This window comes from Ixodes scapularis, unplaced genomic scaffold (genome assembly GCF_016920785.2).
Source record: "Ixodes scapularis isolate PalLabHiFi unplaced genomic scaffold, ASM1692078v2 PGA_scaffold1__304_contigs__length_218370807, whole genome shotgun sequence".
In the NCBI taxonomy this organism is placed as follows: Eukaryota; Metazoa; Arthropoda; class Arachnida; order Ixodida; family Ixodidae; genus Ixodes; species Ixodes scapularis.
The window spans coordinates 158365744-158393732 of record NW_024609846.1 but is presented as its reverse complement, the minus strand read 5'-3'; the positions used below and the strand labels follow the sequence as shown (position 1 = coordinate 158393732).

General features: G+C 42.6%; 1 protein-coding gene and 1 long non-coding RNA gene across 4 annotated transcripts in view; one reads left to right on the top strand and one right to left on the bottom strand.

Moving 5' to 3' along the window:
- Positions 1–25648, top strand: part of LOC120848601 — a 396114-nt gene extending 370466 nt beyond the window's left edge. The window contains exons 2-3 of the long non-coding RNA XR_005717737.3: positions 18064–18146; positions 25445–25648. This is a non-coding gene — a long non-coding RNA (uncharacterized LOC120848601). The remainder of the gene's footprint in view (positions 1–18063; positions 18147–25444) is intronic.
- Positions 727–15519, bottom strand: LOC8035864 (something about silencing protein 10). 3 transcript variants are annotated; one of them, XM_029994917.2, is made up of 17 exons: positions 15462–15519; positions 15305–15407; positions 15066–15216; positions 14905–14946; positions 14637–14784; positions 14417–14494; positions 13788–13903; positions 11913–11993; positions 11767–11823; positions 11586–11698; positions 10398–10494; positions 8527–8663; positions 8354–8432; positions 8043–8146; positions 4763–4895; positions 2680–2787; positions 727–1334 (listed from the first exon to the last, which is right to left on the bottom strand). In XM_029994917.2, exons 2-17 carry the CDS (start codon positions 15316–15318, stop codon positions 1245–1247), a joined length of 1548 nt encoding a protein of 515 aa, XP_029850777.2. In that variant the 5' UTR covers positions 15319–15407; positions 15462–15519; the 3' UTR covers positions 727–1244. The 3 variants fall into 3 exon arrangements, with proteins under 3 accessions (XP_029850777.2, XP_040360525.1, XP_029850772.2); XM_040504591.1 differs by having other exon boundaries at positions 15467–15510; XM_029994912.3 differs by having other exon boundaries at positions 15305–15508.
- Positions 25649–27989: the final 2341 nt, after the last annotated feature.

Genomic DNA, 27989 nt, shown 5'->3' with positions numbered 1-27989 from the left:
AAGCGTCTGCGCATGCGCAGTGCCGTCGACAGCGCCTCTGCAGCTGCGCGACATCAGGGCCGTGTGTTGGTCTATACAGAAATTGTGAAGGCTGACATAACTGACAATGCTCTCATTAACAGTTGAACAATATGTCAAACTCTGTCACAGTGTCAGTGTTGCCAATCTGTAGTACCCATGCTCCCAGAATGAAATCGCAGTAGAAATGCAAATACAGTGTAATCCCAAATGGTGACAAAGCGCTGGCTGAAGCTACAAATTTGAGCCAGGAAACACTATTTGGCAGGTTCCAGAGAAAGGAGGAAACATTATGCCACTAAGTGACCTTGTGTCACCAATATATAATGCATACTCATTGAAGTACTATTCATGTGGCCATTTCCACATTCAAATACAGTTGAACCTCGAATTAACGAAACCAGATTGTACGAATTTCCTGATTTAATGTGCAAAATCGGATTCCACGCGAAGCCTATGCGCGAGGTCTCCCTTCCTACGTTTTACGAAGTTCCCGACTTAACGAAATAATTAGTGGGTCTCGGTGACTTCATTAAATCGACGTTCAACTGTATGGTTCATTGTAATCAGTTGCTGTGTTCTGATCGTCCAGTTTGTAAACAAAACCAAATCACTCTTTAATGTGATGAAGAGTGTACCAGTACAGCATTAGGAAGCTATCGCCGAATTACTCTGGAAGAAGAATCCAGGAATGGTGCACGGAAACAATAAAAGGCAAGCATTTTTTATTTTACAAAAACAAAAAAGGGTGCTCATGTGAATTGTAAGAATTACAACATCCATCAACAGACATCTTTCCAATCTCTCGCTGAGAAAACAAACAAGCCGGCAGCAATTTTTGTGTAACAATAAAATCCCAAATATAATAAGCCCAGTATTGAGAGAAAAAAAAATAATAAAGGAGAAATCAATTTTCTTACTGACTGCACCTTGCAAGTGTCTCACCAGAACCTTACTTTCTGCAAAACAAAACTAGATGGTCAACAATCTTTTTTTTTTCTTCTTCTCATTTTATCAGCAAAACTGTTGTGCTAGTTCTGCAGAAGTTCTTTGTTGAGGATCACATTATGTCTGGGTCCAACCTGTAACCCTGCATAAACAAGCACAAGGCTGCTCTATCACAGCGTGCCCATCAAGAAAAACCAAAATAACCTAGATATATATTTCTTTTTAGCATTAATACGGTCTCTTGCACGCAACTTAACGTAGTCGTCGGGGGTGCTAGTCTATTTCATCTTGATGCTGCGAGTGACACCGGCACGGATACCAGACACCTCTCCTCCGTATTTCTGCAGCTCGGTCCTTGCCTCTCGGACCTAGAACCAGAAGAAAAGGCTCGTCATCTTCCGACGCTTGCTACATGCAATAGTTTCCGAGTAATCTTTCAAGATATATTTGATGGAACTATTGCTTAGAAGACGTATCAGTTCAAAGGAGGAAGGCAGGAAGACAATATACATTTTTAATTAATTGTAATTCCTTCGTTGAAGAAGCAGTAAGTTAGCACAAAGAGTTCCACAATGCTTGTCGCCATAACGGAAGGGATTCAAAACACTGCAAGTATTTGCACCACATTATGGGCCCTTAAAAAGGGTTTCAATAAGCTGCTGGTATGACACGCATTGTAGGAACTGTAGTCTCTGCACACACGACTACCCCGGTGCAGGTCTACATGAGATGGCACAAGCTGTCTCGTGCACTGGAGTCTGCCTTCTGTGGACTGCAGTTATGGCGTCGTCACGCGTGCATAGAATGCTCAGCGAGATTGGTCTGTTGCTCTTGGGTAGTCCAGCAACATGATGCCTTAGAATTTTGTACAATGCTTGATGAGTTGGTAAATGTTAGTCAATGCAGAAACAAATGTTGGTGTTCATTATGTCAAGCCCAATTACAAGACACACAAGCTAAGAAATCTGGATACCTCTCATTCATTTTTGCTTGCACTTCCACTGTTGGCAAGATAGCTGCTGTGGTTTCAGTTTTGGACGTTTACCAATAAATGGACTGAGACTATGGATAGGTGACAGAAAACTGGCACTGAACGTATGCAGTATTCAGTTATCTTTAGCTTCAGGGGGTCAAGAAAATCGCATTTGTTGGGTAAACATTAGGCAAGCATGTATATTTGTTTGAATAGTATGCTACCATTTGCACGCTACTATTCACCTCGGTCCAAATACTGAAATTTGGATATTCCTAAGTATTTGTTACAAATCAAAAGCACTGCTAAATCTCTTGTTTCCTCTGATTTGGGTCAACTCCATTTATATGTATGGTGCAGTTATTCATGCATGACAGTTGCGTAGCAATCAGTATGGAGACGAGAAGTGAATAACTTTCTGAAACTGTTGTTGCCGAACTAGCTGTGCTGGCTATCCTCAACATAAAAGTGTGTATACTCGCTTGCCCTCCAGCTAGAGATAAAACCGGTATATACACAACCACAACCGACTCTTATGATAATCACAGTGGATAGTGGAATGGATGGTGGCACACAATGCAACGCTATTCAAAACTCAATGACAGCAAACTGTCGGTGGTCGACGGTTTCAAACCAAAAATGAAAGTGAAGACGAGCGCTATGCTCCACGAAAATCTATTTGTTAGAAAACGTAAACGGGCACCACGGGCAGGGTGCCATCGGCATTGCTGGCGTCTTACCTGGCCCCTCCTGCTGATCTTGGCCTTCCTGTACTTCATCTTGTGCCTCACACGGGGGTTGCGGTACTCCTTCTTGCGCTTGGGGGTCAGGCCCTTGTTCTTGGCAATCTGGAGTTGGCGCATGCAGGGTTTATGGGCTGTACTATTGGCTAGAGATATACTACTCTCATATTGCTGGCATCCATGACACTGTTTGCAGACATAGCTCAAAGAACATGTACACTTCAAATGTGAGTTGACCTCCAGTCCAGAAGACGTCATAAGCATCTTTCTGCCGGCATGTACCCAGGGTTTTTCGAGCTTCCAAATTTAAAGGGCTTTCCTGGTTTAAGTATTAGTTTAGCAAATCTAAGCCATCCTTTATTCACAACTGTGCCTTACACTATAATATTTGCATTACTGTTTACAATGTTTGTAGGCTTCTGCAGTGCTTCATTGCGTCACTGCCAAGACCAAGTGGCATTCCTCGGCTGTCATTGAAGGCACATTAGTGTTACCTGGGATCACAAGGATTGAGAATGCCTACGCTAGTTCATAGTCAGGAAATGCAGAGATGTGACTGATGCACACTTCAAAGTACATCAGTAAAATGTCCTAGACACAGAGGCAGCTAATGGCTTGCCAGCAGTTGGAAAGGGGTAAACTAAGGATTCCTGCCTTTTAGCTGATAGCCATAGGCAAGCAAGCAATATCTAAGGACTTTCCACCGAGTCCCTCTAAACATAGGATACATGCCGATTGCCGATTAGCTTGCACCCCCATAATTTCTGCAAAAAAAGGCTTTACCCCTTTCCAGATGGCATAATACAAAGAGGGAAAAGGAAAGAATTTCAGCCCTGCTAAAGAATATATAGCATATCGATTCTCAGCTCTTCAGCACCTATGTGTTTAAACTCTAATAGTGCATTTAAAACATGTTTAAGACTCGGAAGGCTGTCCCAGCATGGTGCACTAATGTGCAGCATTCAAAGACTCGCGGATTTGACTTTTGTGCACACAGTTTGAGAAGTGCAGTGCTGGTCTATCTAACTTGGTCGGTGATGCCAAGTCCTTCTTAAAGGGAAACTGAAGCGGTTCTGTATTTGAGGAAAAACACTTAAATCATCTTCATTTGGCCTCCAAGATCACGAATATCGAGATTTTTTTTATTTGGTGCACGGAGGCTGCAGGAAATAATTTTCAAAGTACTGCCGAAGCCCCTCCCCCCTGGAGTGTGACATTGTATCCAGACTTATCAGAATCTCCGCTCTCACGCATCTTCAGTGCCTAACAAGGCTAGCACGCACACTCTTGCCCTTTTTGGAAAGGTCAGAAAAAGACATTGCGAGTGGTGTCAGTGCGGGGCAATGTACCTGGCAAGTTACAATGGACCTTTTGTAGAAACATCGGTTCGAGAGTAAATGGTTCCAGTACCCTCACTCTCTTCCTTCTGGCAGAGCAAAGAGGGAAGATGGTTTCGTCAAATACGTAAAGTATTTGGTTTTGTTGTGTCGACTTCGGGGCGGAAGATTACGCACGATGGGGACAAAGGCGAGTTGGGGGGAGCCGTATCTAGGTCACAGCGCCTCAATGGGTGAACAGGATGTAGCTGACGTCTTGGGTGTGGAACGGGTGGGAGAGGCCTTGCGCGCGCGTTGTTTTCTCGCCACTTAGCCTCGAACGCAGTCGCGTGTCTAGGTGGCAGCACATATTCGCCAAGAGGTCCATTGCACGCGCTGCCCACAAGAGCGACACGCACTTGGCGACCGGAAGATACGAGTATGACACAATGACCAGTCTAAAGCTTTTCACGTTTTCCCGCCGTTTAGTTACACCTTCGGGGAAGACAAACGTGACATTCAGATTTATGAGATAAAAATACTCTAGAATTCACTTCTAACTCTTTTTTTTTTTTTCAGGAACCTTTTTTTTTTTTTTTTTTTTTTTTTTTTTTTTTTAAGCACCTAGGTATGTTTATAATCCAATGCCGCATTTGAACATGATCAAGAGTTGGAAGACTGTCCCAGCATGGCGCACTGATGTCCAGGTTCACAGATTTGACTGTAGAGCACAGAGTAGTGCAGTGCTGGTCTCCGCAACTCACCTGGTAGGTGATGCCACGTCTCTCATCAACCTCTGCAGCCTCCTCCACTCCCTCCTGATTCTCATCCACGTCGTTGTCGTCTTCCTCGTTGCCCAGGCCTTCCTCCCTTTCGCTGTTCTCGGCATCTTCGCCACTGCAACAGGGCATACGTCATGGTAATCTTTCTACAAGTGAGTGAGCATGCTTCGGCGTGACTCAGGGCCTTAAGGGGAGACACCCCCTGGGAGGGTCAACTTTTGAACCCTTGGCTTAAAATTAATTAAATTTACAGGGTAGGCTGGTGGTCATGCTAGAGGGTGCATAACAAAATTTTAGGTCTGTCGGTTTAGTAAGAAGGAAATTAGGGCAGCTTCTATCAGCAACACCCCTACACTGTTTAGTTAATCTATCGTCAGAAAACTATCACAATATTAAAGATTTTTATTCGCTAGATATGTAGCAGAATGCCTAGGAGGTGCGCCTATGGAAAGGTTTTTGTAAAAAGTGATTGATTTCTATCAATTTTCTCTTCTGCGAAATTGGTCAACTTTTTGGTCTTCTGTGTCTCCGACAAAATGTCAACATTTTTTATAAAAGACATCCGTAAAGTGACAAACAAACTCCATAGGCGCATTCCTTATTAAATTTTGGTCAGGAAAAGTGAAGAACGAGCCTTGCCTGTATTTCCATTCTCAAACGATTGATTGACTAGAATGGAATTTATACAAAAAAGTGGAACAGAGAAAAATGTGTTCAAAGTGCTCCAGACCCTACCTTTTCTTTAGCTTTGGTGGACAGAAAATAATTTATAAAAAATGAACTATGCAGTGTAAACTAGTGAAAATTTCTGGGAATACTCTCTGGATGTAAATGGATGTAAATATGTAATTTTTCAAAATCAATGTTTGTTGAAGAATCTTTTTTTCTCCGGGTAGTGTCCCCCCTTAAATACTATTCTACATGCTGTCCTGCCACCATTTTCAATAGAAATGTGTGGGCATGAACAATCACTACGCTTGTTTTGCGTTCTCCTAGGTCCAAGGTAAGGGTATTATTGAAGCATGAAATGCTTTCTAACGAAACCCCCAACCTCAAAATTTGTTTCGGTCCGTCTGCGCATTTCCTGCTAAATTTAGCCGGGAAATTGTCGTTACTTGACCTATACACGTTTGCAAGTCCAGCTTCAGGGGGCTGCCATCTTGCTCGGCTAGGGTGCGCTTAAACGCGTCATAATCCGGTTACAAAGCATTGCTTAGGCGTCATAATCGGATTATGGCCGCGCACAAGCGCACCCCACTGAGCAAGATGGCGGCGCACTGAGACCGGACTTGCAAACGTGTATACACCAATTCAGTTTCTCTGTTAAGGGGAGACACTGCCCAGAAAAAAATGTTTTTGCAAAAAAAGATTTTGAAAAATGATATAATTACATCCACCAACATCTAGAGAGTATTCCCAAAAAGTTTAATTGATTTACACTGCATAGTTAATTTTTTATAAACTATTTTCTGCCTACCAGAGCTAACGAAAAGGTAGGGTTTGGAGCACTTTGAACACATTTTTCTCCGTTCAACTTTTTGGTATAAATTCCATTTTAGTCAATCTATCGTTTGATAATGGCAAAACAGGCACGGCTCATTCTTCCATTTTCTTGACTGAAATTTAATGAGGAATGCAGCTATGAAACCTTTTTGTCACTTTACGGATGTCTTTTATAAAAAAATAATGACATTTTGTTGAAGACACAGAAGCCCAAAAAGTTGACCACTTTTGCAGAAGAAAAAATTTATAAAAATAAATGACTTTTTAGAAAAGACTTTCCATAGCCGCACCCTCTAGACATTCTGCTACATATCTAGCAAATAAAAATCTTGAATATGGTGATAATTTTGTGACGAAATATTAACTAAACAATGTAGGCGTGTTGCTGATAGAAGCTGCTCTAATTTCCTTTTCATTTAACCGACAGACCTGAAATTTTGTTATACACCCTATAGCATGACCACCAGCCTACCCTGTAAATTTCATTAATTTTAAGACAAAGGTTCAAAAGTTGACCCCCCTAGGGGGTCAACTTTTGAACCTTTGTCTTAGCCAGTATCCCCTTGGGGGAACACTGGCTAGAGGTTGAACTGCTGAACTACTTAAGTCATCAGAATGAAATTTTCAGGGGAGATTTAACTTCAGATGAAGGTGTACCACGCAAACTTTCAAGTCTTTAGGACAACTCTGCATACCTGCATAAGATGTGTCACTCCTCGTTAAGAAATCTATGATATGCAAATGAAGCTATTAAGCATCATTTTAACTGCTTGTATATAAAGTGGGGGATGTGGGCCTTTGGGCTATCTAGTTCTTATAACTCAATTGTAAATATTTCAGGAAGAGTGATTACCTCGAAATATGAGATGCATAACTGTCCTATGTCAATTTTTGAAAAAATTGCCTTTTCTCAATGAGGACTTTAACTTAAAACAAAATAAAGTAGATAGCCCGATTCCCCAGTAAATGTCAGTTTAGAAACATCTTGATTGTGGTATCAGAATAATTTTACCTTTGAACAAAACATTTCTTCATATGAAATTTGCAGCAAAAAGCGGAACTGAGAAAAATGTATTCAAACATTGAACTCCTTTACTTTGTTAGTGCCTCACAATGTGCTGAAAATATTTTATATCAATGTAACTATTTGGCACATGGTTATGAAATTTAGTGTAAGGGTGTATAATTAATTTCTAAAACCAAAATCCTCAAAATTGAAAAATGAATTTTTTAAAAACATTTTGAAACTTAGGCCTATGTCCCCCCTTAAATTTGGCACACAAATTGATGTCATGTGACCTGCCATCACGAGACCTATAGATTCAGTTTCTCCGCTAAGTTTAGCGCTAACATTGATTTCACATAACCTGACTTATTATTGCCCGCTAAATGTAGTGGAAAAATTGATGTCACATAACCTCTGTACCAAGTCAGTTTCTCCGTTGAAATTGGCAAGGAAATTTATAAAAATAAAGGTTCCTCAATCCCCAAAATGACCATGTATGTAATGCCTTTTAAGCAAATTTAAACGATTGCTCCTCAAATACTGCATTTCATGCATTATAGAACTGAAAATAAAGGTTTCTGTCAATTTTTTCTTTAACATCTTTCCTTGGGGAATACTTTCCAGCATTCAAAGCATAAATGATACAGGTAGATACAATAATCAAACTATCACAGATAACTCCCTATCTGATAATTTTGAATGCACAATGTACTGGCACTAATCAAAATTTTTGAGAACTATGCAGAAAGTTACCTGTCGGAACTGTTTTCAAAGCGAACCTTCTTCCTGGATGCTGCATACAAATCCAAAATGGTTTCTTCGTCCTTTGTGAGCTTCCTCTTCGTCTTCAGTTTTTTCTACACGTAACAAAAAGCAAAGCATCCACAATCTAGAACCACATGCCATCAGAGATGCACTGTCACGTAATAAAACAAATTATAAACAGCGTATAACTTGGTTCATCCAGTAAAAGGAAGACATGAGTCAATGACATCAGTTATTGTGTGGCCTTGCATTATCAATTATAAATTTCAGTGGCAGTAAGGCTACTGCAATGCTCTCACCTCTTTAGCCTTGGTTTGGACCTCTTCAGCATTGTCTTTCGAGATAACTGCAGTCTGTTCTTGAATATTTTGGGTCACTCTGTATTCATCAGAAAAAGGAACATCTCAGCCAAAATGCCAAAAAAAAAAAGAAAGCATGCATTTTTTCCTTTTCTTTTTATTCTCATGCCTACCTTAGCTTTGGCTTAGTTCCAGCCTTCTGAGGAGTTGTTGTCAGAGGCACAATGTCTTCGCCCCTGGACAGCTTCTCCAGCAACATGTTCATCTCGTCTGCCAGTTTCTTGTCAACCGGCTCCAGCTGCTTCAAAAGCTACAAGAAAAATTTAGAGACAAGCTTTGTAGGTTCACAGTCTCACCTCCCACATTTGATGAGAATGGAAGACAACAAACAAGACCAACCACACAACACGCAACTTGAAACATACTTTACTATGTATTGCTCTTCCTGTATCTACAATTTCTGCCAACACGCTCGTTATTACACTCAACTCAACCAGACTTTAAAAGTACTTTGTGCATTTCGACATGAGAAAGGTCTGATGAAGCACTTAAGAAAGAAAACGAAAAGGAACAGCCCACAATATATATAAACAAAACTTTCCTTTCAGTACCTAAAGTGACCGCAGTTTGTTAAGCATACAGAACAGGCATTGCAAGGGTTCCAGATATGCTGCATAGCACTCACTATACCTTAATCAAAGCAATCCCATCTGCCCCAGTTTTCATGGAAATGCTAAAAATAGTGTAATTTATAAAACATTCAAGAGACAGAAGCTAAAAACAGAGCCTACAATAATAAAATATGTTGCTGCACATAACCTGACTAATTTTCCAACAATCAATGCCTATCACAATGGTAATGATGCCAATGTTAAGATATCATCATCTTTTGCATCAGAAATATTTTGGTTCATTACGTAAATGGAAATGTTCATAAACAAATAAGCATAAATAAAAGATTGCCCAAAGTATACAATTTCTAACAAATGTCTAAATGTGCATGTTTAAAAAAAAACATCCACGAAATATGGTCATCTATGCACACGAGACAATTAGATACTGTGTAAGAACTTTATATAAGCCACTCCGTAATCTTTTTGAAGGCTTTTCCTTCTTCCTTCAGAGAAGCTGATCATTAGCCTGAAACTCTCCCATCGTCGTCATATCTTGCACCACTTGTGAAATTCACGTTCCTTCAGGCCCGAGTTATTACATACATATAACAGGTGGTGACTTGTTCTGCTGAGTGTGTCTATATCTATTGCAGATAACCTTTTCTCCCAAAATTTGCAAGAAAAAAAAGTATGTATAATTTTATGCTTAAGTTGTTGACATAAACCTATGGCGAAGGAAAGAACACAAAAGCAACCAAAGAATTACCGTGAAATCCCGATGCCCCACCTCTGAAACCCAACCCTATTTTTGGCTTGGTTTGCTATTTTATTTTAAACACCAAAAGATAGTCTATTCCTAGTAATCATATTGTTAGGATAAATGATGACCTTGGTGTAGATGCATCTAGTTAGCTATGGCGGAATATAATCGAACATTGCTGACTGCAAAGTACACATATTTTTGCTTCATTGCCCCTCGCCGCGACAACAAGTTTGGCAGAGACACATGACAGCAACCGACATCTATAAGCGAAGGCGGCAACCTGACAACCCGCTTGCCGATGGTCTGTTTAGCGCCGTCGCTCATAGATGGTGGCAACCTTTCAAGCCTTTCCACTCTGGCTTGTTGACTTGCGGCCGGCCATTACTTCATTCCCACCATTTTACAGCTTCGCTGTACCATGGTGGAAGTAAAAAACCTAAAACAATTTTTTTTTTTACTGAGTTTTTTTTTAAATTTTAGGTGGCTACCTCTCGGGATATTACAGTATAAATAAGACACATGTGGATGCTAAGTGAAGTCTTCCTAGCGAAAAGTCTTGCCAATGCCCTTGCCAGTTACACAGCTATTATGAGAGGTTATATTATAGTATCAAACCATTATGCCAAGCAAAAGCAGCTCTGGGGTGATATGTAACAAGTAAACTTACATTTCTAAAAGAAACCAGTCTTCTGATAACTGGGTGGTTTGCTACAGACACACGCTTTGCTTTCAGGATCATGTAGAATGTAATATTGGTGCAGTACCTGAAAAAGAAGGCACCCCATGAGCGAGAACTCTCTCTCGGGAAACTAAACGAGAGCCATGCACTAAAGCACAATGTCAGTTTCTCGTAGTCATTGAAAAGGAGGAGGTGCACAAGTGGCTCAACACAGAATTTAAAAGGACATTGAGGACAATTCCATAAACTTTCCAAAAGCATTTTTTTTTTTATATTGCCTAATTTTTTATTTTTTATTTTGGACTCATTTTTTTACACAAAAGAAAGCACGCAAAAATACTAAGCGGCAAAGGGAGAATTAAATGTTGCACACATTTCTGTTCCTTTCTGCTACGTGCACGCTGCAGCTAGTACAATTCACCAGTAGCTACGTGTTTAGTTGATTTGCGGGAGAAGAAATTTGTGAATTACAAGTTTGCAGTACTGACAACTTGGAAAATCACTTCTGTGTCAGTACTTTTTAAGTGCTCCCGAAAACATCTCCAACACTCCGTCACACCAAAGCAGAGAACAAAATGAGAACTGCTTGTCAACCACAATCCTGCTAGGATCACTTGAGCACTGATTTCTTGTCTAAAATCTTACATTCACAAAAGTACCAATCCCACTAACTGCTCCATCTCAATGTGGGTACTTTTCTGTAATGTCATGCTATTTCTTGAAAAGGGGCTGCCGAGCAGCGCGACTGCTCAGAATTTATACCTACACATGACTAGCACCCTTATAGTCAACTAAGTGAGGCAAAATTCAATCAAACCTATAAAATATATGTCTGCAAGCTGTAAAGAGCAAGAATGTTAGTTTTAGTGGATTAGGAAAGAATTAAAAAAAAACATAAGCAACAAGAAGTAATATATGCCCTGTCTCGTCTCCTTGGTGTTGGTGATCCCTAAAAGTAATCAACATGCTCGTGCCCTTGTTGTTACCTTTCTTTTGAACTAATATCAGAGCACTTGTGTGGCTTGGGAACTAACATGCAAGACACAAAGCAGATGAGATACAGCAAGCCCAGAAACAAACAAAAAAACACATGCAAGAACTCCCACATATAACGCATACAATTGTGCCGCCCAAATTAGTGACAACACGGATGGGATGAAGAGATGGCAAACTTACTGTAAGATAAGTTGTCTCTTGAGATGGATGTACTCGATGGCTGGTACAGACGTGATCTTGTCACTCTCAGCCAATTGTGCAAGGGGAATGATGGTGTCACGCAACTCAATCATCTGTCAAAGAAAACATTTCATGTCAGTTGAATTCTCAAAAACTAGTATTTACCTGTCCAGTTCCAAACCTTTGATTTGAAGTCCTCAATGAGCTCCAATAACTCTGAAGCTTCTTTGGAAAGGATCTAGGAATGACAGAAACAAGCAGAAGAAATAAAATCATAATTTTTTGCTAGCAGAGATACACTTACTTTCTGAAATAGTGCAGACTCACCTTTAGCTTCTCTCGTTTAGAAAGCTTGGACAAATCCTTCGCAATTTTCTGGGACACCTCAGCTGTCTCTTCCTTGGGAAGCTGCAAGCAAAAACAAGAAATACACAGCTGTTTTTGATACAAGGTGATAGATACATTAACATATCCAGATATATCTTTAGTGCTTTGCAAAGGTCCTTTTATGGAAAGCTCGAGTTACTATGTCATACACCATGTCGTATCAGATTGATCAAGTACGAGGGTGATTAAAAAATTTTACGCACTTTGGTTTTCTTAACATCTGTTGGCTGCACTGTCTAACAGTGCTTTTCATACAAGGTTGCTGCCTTTCCAGTCACTGCTGTGCAGGTTTGAATGTGTTACACCAGTACAATTGCAAATGCGGTGCAAGAAACAATGGCTGCCCCACTTGTGATTTGCACAGAAGAGGAGCGTACTGTGATTAATTATTTGTGGTCCGAGAGAGCGTCTGGTGCCGATATTTTGTGCACAGTATGAAAAAAGTGCTTTGTCATGAAAAAGTGTGCAGAAGTTTGAGGAAAGATGCACAAGTGCCAGTCCTGAAGAAAAGCCAGACGCCCGTCTGTGCCCACGACTGATGGCAACATTGAGCGTGCACCTGAATGGCCTTTGTCGGATACACGAGTGAAAGTGGATGATGTGACAAATCATTTTCGAATCAGTCAAGGGTCTGCCTATGCAATAATCTAAGAGACTTGGGTTTCAAAAAGTTTGTGTAAGATAGGTACTGAAACGTTTGTGCAGATAATTTTTTTTATCCCCCCGAAACATATGAATAAACGCATTTGATACTTTAGCCTCATGTTCCAGGAGAAAAAACCTAGTCGTCGTATGGCCAAAAAAGGCACGCCTTTTGTGTAATTCCCGTCAAAAAATTAGGCGCTGAAGAAAATCAGCTATCTGCGTCAAGTCCTTATTTGAACTCTTTTTGTTCACGTCCCGTCCACTGAAAAGCACGACAAAATAGCGCAATCATGCACCTGATCTCCCCACACCACCGTCTCCTTCCGCACAATAAAGTCCGTCTGCTATGGTCACCAAATGTCAATGGACGCACACACAAAAATGCAGTGTCTAAAGCTAGCTACAGCCGTGCCATCTTCCGAATGCCATTTGCTACCAACGTGAGCTTAGGCTCCAAGCTAGGCTTGCGAACAGACTGCGTCGCCCCGCGGTAACCCTTTCCTTTGCTTGGGAGACCCTTACGATAATTTCAGGCTTTGGCTAGCGTTGCCACGTTCACATTAGCAAAGGACTATCGGAAGATGGCATCTCTCGTTGCTGGCTTCAGATTTTCCGTTTGCGCTTTCCTCCATAATGGCTCCGTTGCCATGGTGACGCAGATCGTAGCCGACGGACTTTATTGTGTGGAAAGAGATGGCGGGGTGGCAAGATCAGGCGTATACCTTTCAATGGGCGGATTGTGAACACAAAAAGTATGTTTTTAGTTCGCAATTCAGACAAAGTTTCTTGTACTGGAATATGGGGCTAAACTATCGACGTGCCGTTAAACTTGCAACAAATTTGACATATATACCTTGATAACATAATTATGCCCTGCATGCAGTAGCTACAGACTCCATCTACCCTAGCCATTATGCTAATAACCAATTCTTCACCAAGAGAGTATCAGACATATAAAAAATTGTGAGCAGCAGCAGAGGTTTTATTTTTGAAGTTTCGAACAGAGCAGGCGCAATTTTTTTCTATGTCTGATATTCTAGACATGTGTGAAAGAATAAATTTTTCTATGTTTGATCTTGCATGACTTTGCATCTTTCTAAAATTAACTTTGAAAGTCGCAAGCTTAAAAAAAAAAGCAAATTAGGAACTAATTTTAAAAAATACTCATACCTGGAAGAGATCGAGGCCAAAGTCTTCGTCGTCCAGTTGCTCCACTAGACGCTTCTGGAGGGCACGAGCTTCTTGCTCTTCAAGTTCAGCCAATTCTGCGGCGTCACCCGCAATGCCTGGAAACATTCATTTATGAAGACTTGAAGACTTTTGCAAGAGGTACCTGTCTGTTGCAGTCAAAGACACCTGCTTGATATACAAACTGCTAGACATTTGCAATATTGGCATGTCATAAAAGGGCATGCCATAAAATACGGTACCCTCCACCCAGTGCAGTGCCAAGGGAGCCCCATGTCCATTTAGAAAGCAACAACGACTCATGTAATGTAACTTAGAGCTATCAATGTCTTGCACGGATATAATAGACCTTTTTGTGAAACAAAACAACCGACTAACGCCTCTAATACATTATTAATCTTTCTGGTAACGCCTGTCCCAGTGCTACAATTCAAATGCCTTGCATTTATTTCTATTGGGAACCAGTGAACATACACTGAAAACAAGTTTGAAGCTTGCTAAGCTGAATTATAACACCTTGGTAGCATGCAGGGTAATTCTTCCCATGCGTGGCATACTTGCTGCACTGACCCAAGTTGAGTGCTCTCGCATGGCAACATACTTAGGCTTACCTTCATAATCTTCATCCACAAAGTCAGTGCTGTAATATGTGGATTTCCTCTTGCCCCAAGCCTTTACGTCGGGAAGACCTTAAAGACCAGAAAAGGAGCAGCACCCCACTTCAACAGTCATTAAGGTAACAGATATGAACAAATAAGCACGAGTTGATCACGCGCATTTAAGGATGACTATCAGGCAACTATTAAATATCACTTATAATAGTTCACCCACCGTCCTCCTCGTCTTCAATGTCGCTTGCCATTTCATCTTTTTGAAGCTTTCGCGAATGCACATCGCTGAGCGGATCGAGCTCGTCGTCAGACTCCTCGACATCAATGTCGCTGTCACTATCGTCGCCGTTCAGGGAAAGGACCTCTTCCTAAAAGTACACGACCAAAATTGAGACGACGACCAATGCACTTTAAACATGTATCTTTTCAAAGGCTCGTATCTCGGCCTTGGAACTGCTGAGAACAGAAAGTTCTACATAAGCGTCTACCTGATCGGAGCTGGCGACGTCATCAGAGTCTTCCAGAAGCACCTGTATTAAAAATAAAGAGACATGTTTGCGTTTTAACGCACTTTTTTTTCTGTAAAAGTAAAAAAGCGACAAAATGACGATGCACGAGATATAGGAATATAGGACAAAAGAGCGGAGACCCGATCTCGATTGGAATGGAAGATGTCGACGGCATCTTGGACGAAGTCGTTCGATTTCTCGTCCGGCTGCTCCAGATCGGAGTATAGGGCCTCGTCGTCAGAGCCGAGGACTGTTCCCGCGTCGTTTTTCTTGCCTTTGACTCGGCCTCCCCTGCAAACGGCACGGGTTCTTGAGTAAATAGAGACGCCCGTATATAATTTTAATGAGCGCCGACGGGTGGGCAGCTCCGGTGACTCACTTCTTTTTGCCCATGTTTGCCCGTTGTTGCTGTTAAGACTAGTTACGAATGCACCGGTGTCCAGAACGAATAGGCCGTCTTGTCTCGTGAAGACGGATAGCGCCTATAAAGAGAAGCTCAATCAGCTAAATGGCAACAAATTCCGTGAAGAACCTACGAGACAATCCACACATGTGCACGAGCGGATGGACTTCGATACTGGATTTGGATTTTATTTTCTGTTGGGGTTGTTTGGATTGCTGGAAACAAACCAACGCGAAAAACTGTCCGACTTGAGTGGCCTTGACCGCATTTTGTTTGGTCTGCTCAAACCTCATAATAATTTAATTTAAATAAACGATGTATTCATGCGCTTGAAAGTAAAATAAACAAAAAAATTACAGCAGGGGTTACTTGGTTTCGATTTCGTTTCCAGTACTATGTTGCCAGGAACGGGCACTCCGGCGTTTTTTACATGGTCCCCGAGGATTGGAAAGAGCAAGGATGACCGGGAGGGCTGTCCCTATTCGCACTCCGAGTGCGGATAGTGGTGGATTCTTATCCGCACTCCGAGTGCGAATAATTTTGGATTCTTATCCGCACTCCGAGTGCGGATTGTGTTGGATTCTTATCCACACTCCGAGCCTCCGAGTCCGAGTGCGTGAGTGCGGATTGCGTGCGGAGGTGCGGACGCTGTACCGGGGGCAGCGCACGCGTAGCACCGCGTAGCACCGGGGGTACGAAGACGTTGGCACGAAGCCGTTAGATCTTATTTACCTGCACTCCGCGTGTGGCGCGATTTTGTCGCGGGAAGCTATGAACACAGTGGTTTAGAAGTGATTTCGTTGATTCACTGGCGTGTTGGCAGCCTCGACGAGTCTATGGGAATGGTGGTTCTGGTTTCAGAATTAGAATAATTTCAAGCAAATGTTTTTTTTTTTTTTTTTTTTTTTTTTATAAAAAAAAAAAATTAACATTGGGTGGTGCGCTTCAGACTAGACGGTACTCACGCCTCTGGGATCGGATAGAGGCTATCAATGTGCGTGCGTGCGTGCGTGCGTGCGTGCGTGCGTGGGGCCGGAGGTGCGGGGGAGGTTGGACTCTTCCTTTACCCACCTCACATCCCAAACACATCAGCACTCCCCACCTCCCCCCCCCCCCCCAAAAAAAAAAAAAAAAAAAAAAAAAAATCTGGCGATAAATTTTTTTTGTAGGGTTAAATATTTTTATTGACGAAAGAAAAAAAAAAGAAAGAAACTAGAACAGTGTACAATTTGTGACGTGTATTGTCTTGTGCTTAGGTGGTGGGGGCAGTGGCTTAGGAAAAAAAAGGGTGGGGGGGTGTAGGAAAATCAGTCCTTTCCAGTAAACAATATAATTAAAAAAGGACGCGGGGGGGAAGGGGTGTAGGAAAATCAGTCCTTTCCAGTAAGCAATATTATTAAAAATAAGGACGCCCCCCCCCCCCCCCCCCCCCCTCCGGCTCAATCTTCTGAACACTTTCAATACTACTAGATGGGGGAATGCCTGATAAGTCCCCGGCCCTTTGTTACTGTAATTTTTTTAATAGAATGATTTGCACCTTTGTAAGTAGACGACGATAGATGTGATGTCTGTTAAAATATGTTTTTGCATGGTTGTGTGATCGAAGATGTTAAACATGCCGAGGGTGCCAAACACTGAGCTTGCGGGTTTTGGGCGTGGCGGCAGCGGAAGTTTGGAACATCTGTGTGTGTGTGTGTGTGTGTGTGTGTGTGTGGTGGGGCGAGCGGGGGCAATTCTGTATTGAAAATTGTTTGCTAGCCGCCCGCCGTTCTCACATTACTGCCCCCATCAGCTAAGCACCAGCTGCACCACACAATGTTAATGTGCTGACTATGGCGAAGGCGCGTTATAATACAAATCTTAAACCAGCTTCCGTTTTTTTTTTTTTTTTTTTTTGCAAATAATAATATTTTGTTTAACAAAAAGAAAAAAAAGAAAGATACTGAAGGAACAATAGGATTGCTTACGTCTTGCTTTCATGCTTTTTTTCATGCCCCCGAGGCGCGAGTACAGTTCAATCTCTACCCAAATGCACCACCTAACGCTAATCAATCTCGAAAAAAAAAAAAAAAAAGAAGATGCGATTATGCATTTGTAGTGATGTTTGCAGGTGAGCTAGTCGGTGGTGCACAGTGAACATATAATCAAAACAGCGCAAACGAACACAAGGACAAGTAGAAGAAGGGACACAAACACAGCGATGACTCGCGTCTTCTTATGTTGATGTGTTTTAAGAAGACGAAAAAGAGAGTAAATCGTGAGTCAGCGCTGTGTCTGTGTCCCCTTTCTCCTTGTCCTTGTGAAAAAACGGTTAAGTGGTGTGTTCGTTCGCGCTGTTTTAATTATATGTTTACGATTATGCATTTGTTTGAAATTGAATTAATTCCGAGACACAGGTCTCGTCCCAATTAAACACCGCACAACCATTAACATGTCTATGGAATTGGTGCTGCCAACATGCCAATGTCACACCACAAACATCGTAAGTAACTATGTTCAAAGTTTCCCGCGTCCAAGTCGCGCCAGCCACACGCCAAGTTCTTCGCCGCACTACACCATCACTACACCGTGCCGCACGCACTTGGAGTGCGGATAAGAATCCAACGTAATCCGCACTCGGAGTGCGGATAAGAATCCAAAATTATCCGCACTCGGAGTGCGGATTAGAATCGACCACTATCCGCACTCGGGGTGCGAATAGGGACAGCCGACCGGGAGACCAACACTTTCTGCAGGAGCCACAAGGTAGGCCATGGTTTCATCGAACAGCCGGGAGTGGAGCGGGATGCTGAAGGATAGCGGCGCTCACTTCAGTGAGGTCAGTCGGCCGGGAGTGGAGTGGGATGCTGAAGGATAGCGGCGCTCACTTCAGTGTGGTCAGTCGATATGTTGAAGTTTATTTCTTCATCTGTCCTTTGATTACTGCAGCACACCAGCCTCGTTCTGAAAATAAGGATGCAGGGGTAAACGTTTGGCAAGCAGAGGCAGTTTGTGTGCTATATAGATCAACATGAATTATTTGCAGTGGTATGCTCATAGGTTTAGCCTCTTGTCCAGTTAAGACCATAACATGCTCTGCATGCTGACATTGTTGTTATATATCTTTCTTATGTTGACAGCTATTTTGCTTAACATACTCTTTGTGCCATCCCTACGAAAGCCCCAACAGAAGGGTGGGCCAGGTAATGGGCGAAGTCACATAGATCACTTTCCCCAAGCCCTTAATCTAATGACTAACAAGCCTACCTTCACAATTTTGTGCTCGAACTACAGTTTGCTCTTGCAACAGCGGCCACGGGGCAACCGTTGCCAACTGCACCACCTTAAAGCCCCTTTATGTTTCAAAAGTAGCGCAAGGTGCGCCGATGCACGAGGTACGTGCTACGTGTAGCCCTTGGGAAGATCATGGCAGCACAGCGCAGCACTGAGCTAAATTTCAGCCGCCATGTTCTTCCCAGAAGGTGGTGCGCGGCACAAGTCTCGAGCATTTCCACAACAATGAATGGTGCCGCTTTTCCCAGGATAGAGGGGCTTTACACGTGACCCTGCCGCCATAGCCGACCTTCAGTTTCTCACCGTTCCCCCGCGTTGTGTGCTGCACAGGCCACTACCGGAGCTTTGTTTTCGTGTTCTTTCATGTTCCGTGTTGAAATTGTGTGTCTTTTCAACATTGAAATTGTGTGTCTTTTCGATATTTCGGGCTTTTGTTTAATCTTTTGATATCTATATTTCAACACAGCTCTTGTATTTTCGTATTTATGAAATGGAATCGGACAGCGAATGGATCGACGATAAAAGATTATGATTTCAGAGACCATATAAGTTCATCCCGTTCTGGCGTTTTTCTCGCTAATAAAGGGCAGTCTACACCATTGCGACGTATGCAAATTTAAACTGACGCAGTAAGGCTATCCAGTCGTGCTTCCCGCTGCATGTGCACACTTGTTTCTGTAAAGATGACCAGCATGTAAGCGATTTAGCTTGCGACGAGACGAGCGGTGGCGACAACGACAAGAGTCAGCGGCGAGCGACGGAGATTTCTTACTGTCGCTTGTCGTGTTATTCGGTTTTTGGGTTTCTAGAAAACGTCGCTCACCGTGTGCTTGTAAATTAATTGAGTATAAACCACATGTAAGCGCTTTGGCGAGCAACAGCGACCCGCTTCGCTGTCGCTCGGTCAGTCGCACGACGAGGCAAACCGCATGGAAGCGACGGCGAAGCGACCAAGACGGTGAGCGACGTTTTCTAGAAATCCCGAAAACCGAGCGATGCAACGGGCAACCGTGAGAAATCTCCGTCACTCGTCTCGTCGCACGCTAAATCGTTTACATGCGGGTCGGCTTTACGGAAACGAGAGGAAACGAACATAGTTGGAATGCTACCCAGTCGAAGTTTTCTCGCTTGACCGCTTGTGTCAAAGCAGTCATCTTCGAAGTGCGCCGAACAAGGGACGTCAGTATTCTTGTGCAACCAACCATCCCCCCGCCGAACAGCATGCTCCCTCGCAGCATGCAAAGTATTGTCTTTAGGAAACCGGCAACGTGCAAAGATGTTTAATGTTTTATTTTTCCGTTAAAGTGCATTTAATCATCTAGCTTTCTCCCGTGAGCTTGTTTGTTTGTTTATTGTGGGGTGTCGGGAAGGGGGGGGGGGGGGGAAGCTAGGAGAAATGTGGGCCTCCGTACAGGGGCAAGTCGCTGCCTAGCTTTTGGGGAATGGGAGGAATAGAGAGGAAAGAGGGAGAGAAAAAGAAAAGAAAGAACGATTGAGGCGTTTGAACGGGGCGTTGAATCGTTAGCTGACAGACGAGTAGCGTGACTCTGAATAGCCCCATTTAAACGGGCATCCATACTTTGTGGAGAAAGCAGATCTGGCACAATTGATTAGTGCGTAAATACGCTAGAGCCGGCTTGCAAGTCCACTTTCACGCAGATAAGCCAGGAGAGCACGAAAGGCCTTCTCGGCTACTCCTTGAGTCCCGTTTGGATTTAGAAGGTCTTCAAGATTGGAGTGGGAGAGGCCGGCCGTCGCATACCGCTGAATCAGAAGCTTCCGATGCTGGTCGTGGCTTGGGCATAGAAGAGCGTGCGCTGTGTCTTCAGGGTCACTGCAAGATGGACAGTATGGGTCTGACTTGCGATCGTACATGTGAAGGCGTTTGGAAGTATACATACATCCAGCTCGAAGCCTGTGCAGCAAGGATCTCCCGTGAGCCTGCTCACATGCAGTAGTAAGCTATTGGCCTCGGGATCGACCTAGAGGTGGCGCTGCTGTCGTGCTATCATCATTATCAAAGCGAGGATGGAAGCATTGCTGTTCCATAGGCTCTCCACGTTCGCGTGCGAAACGGTGTAAATTCTTGCATATATTTTGTTGCACAGTATCGGTGGGAAAACAGTTTTAGCGGAAAGTGGTGCGGTACCGTTCGGTGCGTCAGTAAAGATTGAATTGTCTTACCAGCGTGCGGCTTAAGTATAAATAACCATGTGTGTGGATGAGTCGTCCGCCCTAGGCAGACGTTGGGAAGCATGGCTCACTACGACGGATGCCTGTCTTTGGGTAAACTGCACTATTTATGTTAAAAATTTATTTCTTTTAAAATAGTTCTATCGGTTCACGAGCGTGGGAATTTAACAAAATAATTAATTGTGACCCGGATAACATAATATGGGTACTGTGGACTGTGAAATGGCAGGTTCTATGCATTTTTGTTTTTGCAATTTTGAGCTTTTTCATTAATATAAATATTTAGGATGAAGAGAAGCTAGTGCTGTATCAGAAATTACCGTGCTATTGAGTTCTGCTGCAGCCTGTTGTCCTTTTCTGTGCCATGGTGTGGGTAAGCTTTTCGGAGTCAGAACAATTTTACTATGTTGCAATAAGGAGAGAGTGCCTCTTCTAGTTAACGATCCGGAAACTGATCGTTGGCAGGACAACTGAAGCAAGTGAAACAAACTATTCTAATATATCTGCCGCGATAGGAACAAACGGGTGTAACCAAGCAAGGCAGTAGCATGCGTGCTATTAGATGCTTTTCTCGGTAGTGTGGGTTCACCCGCTTCAATTTTCTCGGTGAGGGTTGTGGATGTCAAAAAGCCAATATAAATTTCTGACTAAATAATCTTCTATTTAAACATAGTAGACACTGCAACTTCATTAAATGACCCGCACCACGACATCGCCGGCATCGGCCGCAGCGACAGTCTTTTACTGATGAGGGCTAGGGACCCACGAGACTTTGCGATCACCCTCTGCCCTCACCTAACACATATTGGGACTGGGCAGTACATTGATTAACCTTCAGATTATTCGAGTGATGCTTTAATTGTGATATTTTGTTTTGCCTTTTAATTGGAATCTTGTGCTAAAGGAAGTCATGAAAAAGTTAAAAATGCCTACTCTATAGACCGTTCCATTAGGGTCATAGCAAAGAGGGTAATAGAGAGAAAAAAATGCCCTCACCCTCTGTCATCTGCTGCGCCGAGTGGGCTGTACCTAGCATCCGGCTGGCGTACAAACTCTGTTTAAAATCGCGTCATTTTGGGAATTTCAAGCGCAGATGCGCAGATTTTGGTATGCCAGATCTCGTGTAATACTATGCTAGATAAAAAGACTAACAGGGTCCAACTGTGTTACCTGTGTGCAAATAAAAAGAAATAGTGAAAACTGTGTCAGATTTGCCGGTCTCTACGGCGAAAAGTGAATCCGGTGGCTGTACCTTTTTTACTATTCAAAGTTCATACTGGTGTAGGCCTTTAGCGATCATGAGTGAGGTCCGAAATAATAAATAGAAACATGCTCTCGTGCCGCAATAAACGCAGTAGCTGAGGGTAGTACTGCCGGCTGACTCAACTGCTATTTAAGTAACGGAAAAAAAGATATGCTAGTTGATCACTTATTAAAATAGAACAACAGAGAGCTATAGGCTGATTTTGGAGCAGCCATAACTATTCTAAGAACGCGGACCACTCCACAACGGCAGCCACGAGCGAGAGTTCGATGTTCCATACAGCCCGCCGGTACAGCCCAAAGATGGAGAATAACAACCTCCCGGTTTGTCGTCTGCTAGTGGAGTCGGGCGCGTGCCCTCTCTCGTTTTACCCCACCAAACCCGCTGAATTTTCCGGATGTATGGAGAGGGCACCGCTGTCGAACGAAATGGTGCCGCCCAGAGAGCACTAAATGGAATGGTCTATATTTCTGACATTTTATTTCTTTTATGACACAGGCTTGCACGGTAAACCACTTCAGCATGCATGTGATTGTCATAGAGGGTGATTATACTGTTTAAATAATAACTTAAAAATTACTGCACATTAAAAGGCTTCCCGTGTTTATATTTCTGTAGGCGTCACAACGTGAAGTTTAAGATGAGAATGCAATATGCCATTTCTGACATACTAAAAATACTAAAAAAGGTGTAGTTTTATTGTCTTTCATGCATAATGACCAGTGAAAAATCGACTAACAAATTTATCAATTGATTTGTGTATTAAACGGTAGCGATCAGTAGGATTAATTTTTAATCAAACCACAGCCCCAATCAACATTCAATGTTTTATGAAACCTATGGTTTGTGTGAGATGCCAAAAATATATGGGACCAGCTGTCGTATACAAACCACAACACTAAGATTATGGAAGCATCAGACTTAATAATAATCGCTTTGCTGAATTTCCGTGCATGTGAAATGATGCTCCATAACTAGGGTTCTGCGTTTTCGGTGTCGGTGTTGTTGTTGTTGTTGTTGTTTGTTTGTTTTTTTTTTTTGTTTTTTTTTTTTTTTTTCTAGAAATTGGGGGAATTTTGGAGGGGGGGGGGGGGGTTCCATTTCTTTTACAGATTCACTGTTTTTTGTGTGAATTGGTGTAGTCATAACCAATTTAAACAAAAACCACGGAATCTGCAGGAAAACATTAAACCCCGAAATAAAATACCCCCGATTTCGAGAAGAAAAAAACACAGAAAATGCGGAACCCTAACCATAGCCTTTAGTAGGAAGAAACGACAGCAATAACAACAAGCGTTGAATGAGGAGGGCTCAGCTCAGCCGGGAACGGACTTGCATCATCAAGATCCGAAATTCGGTTGTGTGTATGTTTATACAGCCTAGAACTTGGTATGCCTCAAAGGGCGACGAGCCTCCCAGCTGTAGATGAGCAATTTAGCGAGTGCAGTACAACCGCTAGCTTGGGGTAACGTGCACCACCCAGTAGTGATACACCAGGCACGTAGCCAGGGGGAAGGGGGCCCATGGGGCCTGGGCCCCCCCCTCCCCGAAATCTTCCATTTTGCTGGGGTCTCCCCTCCCCCTCATACAGCATTTTGTAATGGGCGGCCGCTGACTTTCCTTCTTCATCAGAGTGGAAAGGCTGAAAGTTTTAAATTCGCACCGAACCTGAGCGCACTGAACGTAGTAACTTAATGAAACTTTTCTTTTATTTGAATCTCGCTTTATTCTAAAAGTTATAGGCAAATTCAAATTACAAAAACAAGCAAAAAAACACCTCCTTCATGACGTCTTTCGTCGCTTGAGTGGCCGTGAACTAGAGGAGGGGTAGCGAGCTCAGCGAGCGCTCACCGCTGCTGCACTCCGCGTCAACGGCTCGAGAGGACACCACTAAAGCATGTTCTGGATAGGCTGTATGAAGCGGGCAGCCAGGGCGGCTCGCATTGCATTTGCTGCGGGATTAAACACTAATTTGGTATGACACTTCATTGGCCACGAACGACAGCAAACACGGGATAAAGATCAGTTCAGTACAGCAGCCACTTCACGCTGCCATACTTCCAAACCTGCTCCGAAGGCCTTCGGAACCGGTCGGATCCTCGACCGCAGCGGCGCCGGGTACATTCGAGACCTTTCTACGCTCACCGCTATACTCTGTTTCACCTTATGATGTACCGCAGGAAAGGCTACAAGCACGAGCTCTTTGCTCTGGAGCACATCTCGGCGGCACAAGCTCTCGTGACTTAATTAAGAGTGGCTGCCAACGCTATGAGCTTGCGCTTTTAAAAAGAAGCTTTTAGCGGCTCTGACCAGTATTAAGGCGAGGACCAAACACAACACTTTCAGCACTGCGGGTCGCCTTTGTAGGTAGAGAAGGTGTCCACGTCGTCCGGTTAAAATATAACGCATTGATATTTGGTCATTCTCTCCGTGCCCGCTGGCTTGCCCGAACACCAAGAGATGTGGAAACCGCAAAAAAGGTAGATGCTTAAATATGATTGCAGGGCCCCTTTAATGATACCTGCAATTTTACATAACAGCTAGATGACAGGACAATCAATCAAATGCTTGGCGAAATCCAAAAATACATCTATCCCCTACTATCAATGCACTGGCTGCAATCGTGAAAGACGTCAATAATCCATGTTGTTGTTGTTTTTTTACATGAGGTAGTTTTATGTTATTTTTGTGTCAACTTCAGCTTGTGCGCCTTTGTGTCTAATATCTGCAAGATAGTATATGTGAAGCAAAATGTATTAGTGCAAAGCACTGTTTCCTGACTAGTAATGTTATAAACTACTCTGGCATACCACTTCTAAAGGGTCAATTGCAGTGCCAGTTTACCTTTTTATAGTAGAGTGAATATTTATAACAAAAATGAACAGGTTTTCAGTGACATTTCTAATACAAAAAAATCTACAACAGTGGTTTGTGATTATGATCAAAAATGCTTCGAGCACTATTTTTATGTGAACTAATGTGCTATTTTGTTCAATACTTAATGCTTTCGCTCGGTACGAAAGCATGCAGTTGCTATTCTTAATGTTCATAAGATGACGTTGCCAGCATGATCAACACATGAGTTTAAACCTGGGTTACAAATGATGCGACGAGTTAAATATTTGTATGAATTTCCTTTCCTTCCACTTCAAAATTAGGGATGACCTATATTCGAATATGTTTTTACTCTCAACAGTTTTGATTACTTGTTGAATGTTCAAACTAACTTGTAAATTCGCTTTGTTTAGGGGATCATTATCCAAGAGTTCTTGTTTTTAAAAGTAGTAACACACTCCTTAGTGCACTGAAGTGGTGTATGTCTGTTCTATGTGGTCTAAAATTGATGGTTACGGTGCTTGTACTGTGACAATTCTTTTCTCTTGCAGCCCAGCTTGAACCCCACCATTGGCGTCCTGGGCACCACTCTGAATAAGCTGCTTCAGTTGTGACTTGTAGCACAAAGTTTCTGTCACCCAGTTCATCGTCATCTCTGAACCAAAGCATTGGTCCTGCCTGCTAGTCACCACTTGAATGAAGGTTGGAATGGTGCAGTGTGTTTGTGTAAATAAACTGTTGAAGTTGTGACAGTATTTTTGTTTTTGTAGGTAATGAGAATTATTTACTTTGAAAGATCCCATCCATCCATCCATCTATGATCCTTCATGCCATAAATTATGTACTATTCCCAAAGTAAAATTTGACAGTCTGGCAGCTGCCGCTGGCCTGGAAAATTGTGAGGGCTCACGCCTGTAAACTGCATGTATTGTTTTGTGAACCTCCTCCAACTCCCTTGTGTACCTGAGAACTTGGGAGGTCAGTTTTAAGTCGAAGGGGGATAGCCTATTTTTATTTACAAGGAAACTTTTGTACTTGCATATGCATTATGACCCATAGAGGCTGAACTCCATGGGACGAATATGCTGTGAAAAATCTAATTTTGCCCGGCGGCTTTTGTTCTGCGCATGGAATTGGCACAGTGGCTGCTACGTCCCGCGCAAAGTGAGTATGTTGTAGGGCGACATTCTTCAGTTATTCGTCGCATGGGACTGGGAGGACTAAGGTTTTCATGTTCCAGTATAATAACAATAGTTATGTTCAACAGATGTATGTTTGAAAAGTAAACATTTTGGCAGAATTGTGCCTGGCTAGGTGAGTATTAATAAAAAGCTGCAGGTACGCTAACCAGCTGTGTTCAAATAGCCCAACATTTCGCGGCCTACTTGTTCACGGGTGACTTATTTGGCTGGGAGTTTGTCTTTCTCTTCTCCTTGTCGCTGCCTTTAAATCTCTCCTTTTTGTGACACTTAGAAGCCCGTGAATATAACTGCTTGGGAAGGTTCGGGTTCTTTGTATGCTGAATATGCCATGACTCGAGTAATTTTTTCCAGGTTCGAGATGAACTGAAAAAACAACTTTTTATAGTTGTAGCTTATTCAGCATACAAAGAACAACCAGAACAGGTCGATCGGTACCATCCCAAGCAGTTATATCCACGGGCTTTAGGGTGCAACAAAACGAGGAGAATGATTTAAATGGCAGCGACAAGGAGGGTAGAAATACAAACTCCCAGCCAAATAAGTTGCCCGTGAACAAGCAGGCCACAAAACGTTGGGCTATATAAACACAGTTGGTTAGAGTACCTGCAGCTTTTATTAGCAGATGTATGTTTAAAAAAATAAAAATACATATAGCTTAGGCTTCACAGCACATGCCTAGGCTATTAGGTACTTAAAAGGAAAACAAGAATGAAAATAGAAAAGGTGAAATGGCCAACTCAAGATCAAGTTTTAAAAAAAATTGGATACAAATATTGCACTTTTCCTTTTTTTTTTTTTTAAGTATGGCTTTCCACCAGTGTTAATTCAGCCTTTATTTCTCTATCGGCAAGTACTAGGCAAGATACAAGTTCTCACAATGCTGCCTCTTTGATAGTGTGCAAAGGCTAAAGCGATCAAAACATTTTCCAAATTTAGTTATGCAGTTTTGCACCGTTTCCTACTTCGTTGCTTAATTAGGTAATCATATTTCGCTGATTTTACACACTTGTCGCCCTCAATGAAATTAACACTGACCTAAGTCGGGGAGGAAAATAAAACCGAACACCCTTCGTGCTATGGGTTTTAGTTGGTACATACTGTTGGCAATCGGATCATCTGAACACGGAAAAACGGGACACGAAGGAAAGAACTGGACAAACAGCGGTCCATTTGTCCAGTCATTTCCTTTGTGTCCCGTTTTTTTCGTGTTCAGCTGACCCGATTGCCAACCCTACGTGCCTGCATAATTACAAAGGAGCTTCTCCCTTAGCAGGCAAGCACTGCGGGAAAGTAGCAGGGAGAGGGGCTCCTCCGTTGTCCCAATCCCGCTGCTAAATAAAAAAAAAAAAAATGTGTGCGTGTAACTGCAATTCTTTTTTTTTTTTTTTATGTTTCTTGCATGAGTTGGTGAGTTTAGTATTTAGGAAAATCAGAAAGCTCCCATACAGCGGCCGTGCACCGCGTAGTCGGGCTTCTCTCCGGCGCGACGGGGAAAGTACGCCCAAGGGAACCATGGAACGTTTTTCTTCGTTTTAAATAATGCAGACTCGACGTAATCGCTGGTGTGGATAATGCATAAGACGCTTTTGTTTCTAACTTTATCATTCTTGCAGAATCCAAACGCTGAAAAAAGTGCACAAAAAACTGAAATTGCATGTCGGATTTTATTTTCAGTGCATCAATCATCCGATATCGCGGTAATTGTTAAGTATACTTTGGGTGTCGAAAAAGGGCCCTCGTATATTTTTCGAGCTGAAATATACATTCATATAGAACAAACGTTTTAAACTAACCAGTTAGAAAATATTTCTCGTCCGTGTTTTTAAGATAGGCCCAAATTCACCAATTATTTAGGTAATCTTTCCTTGTATATAATTTTTTTTGTTGTAGTTGT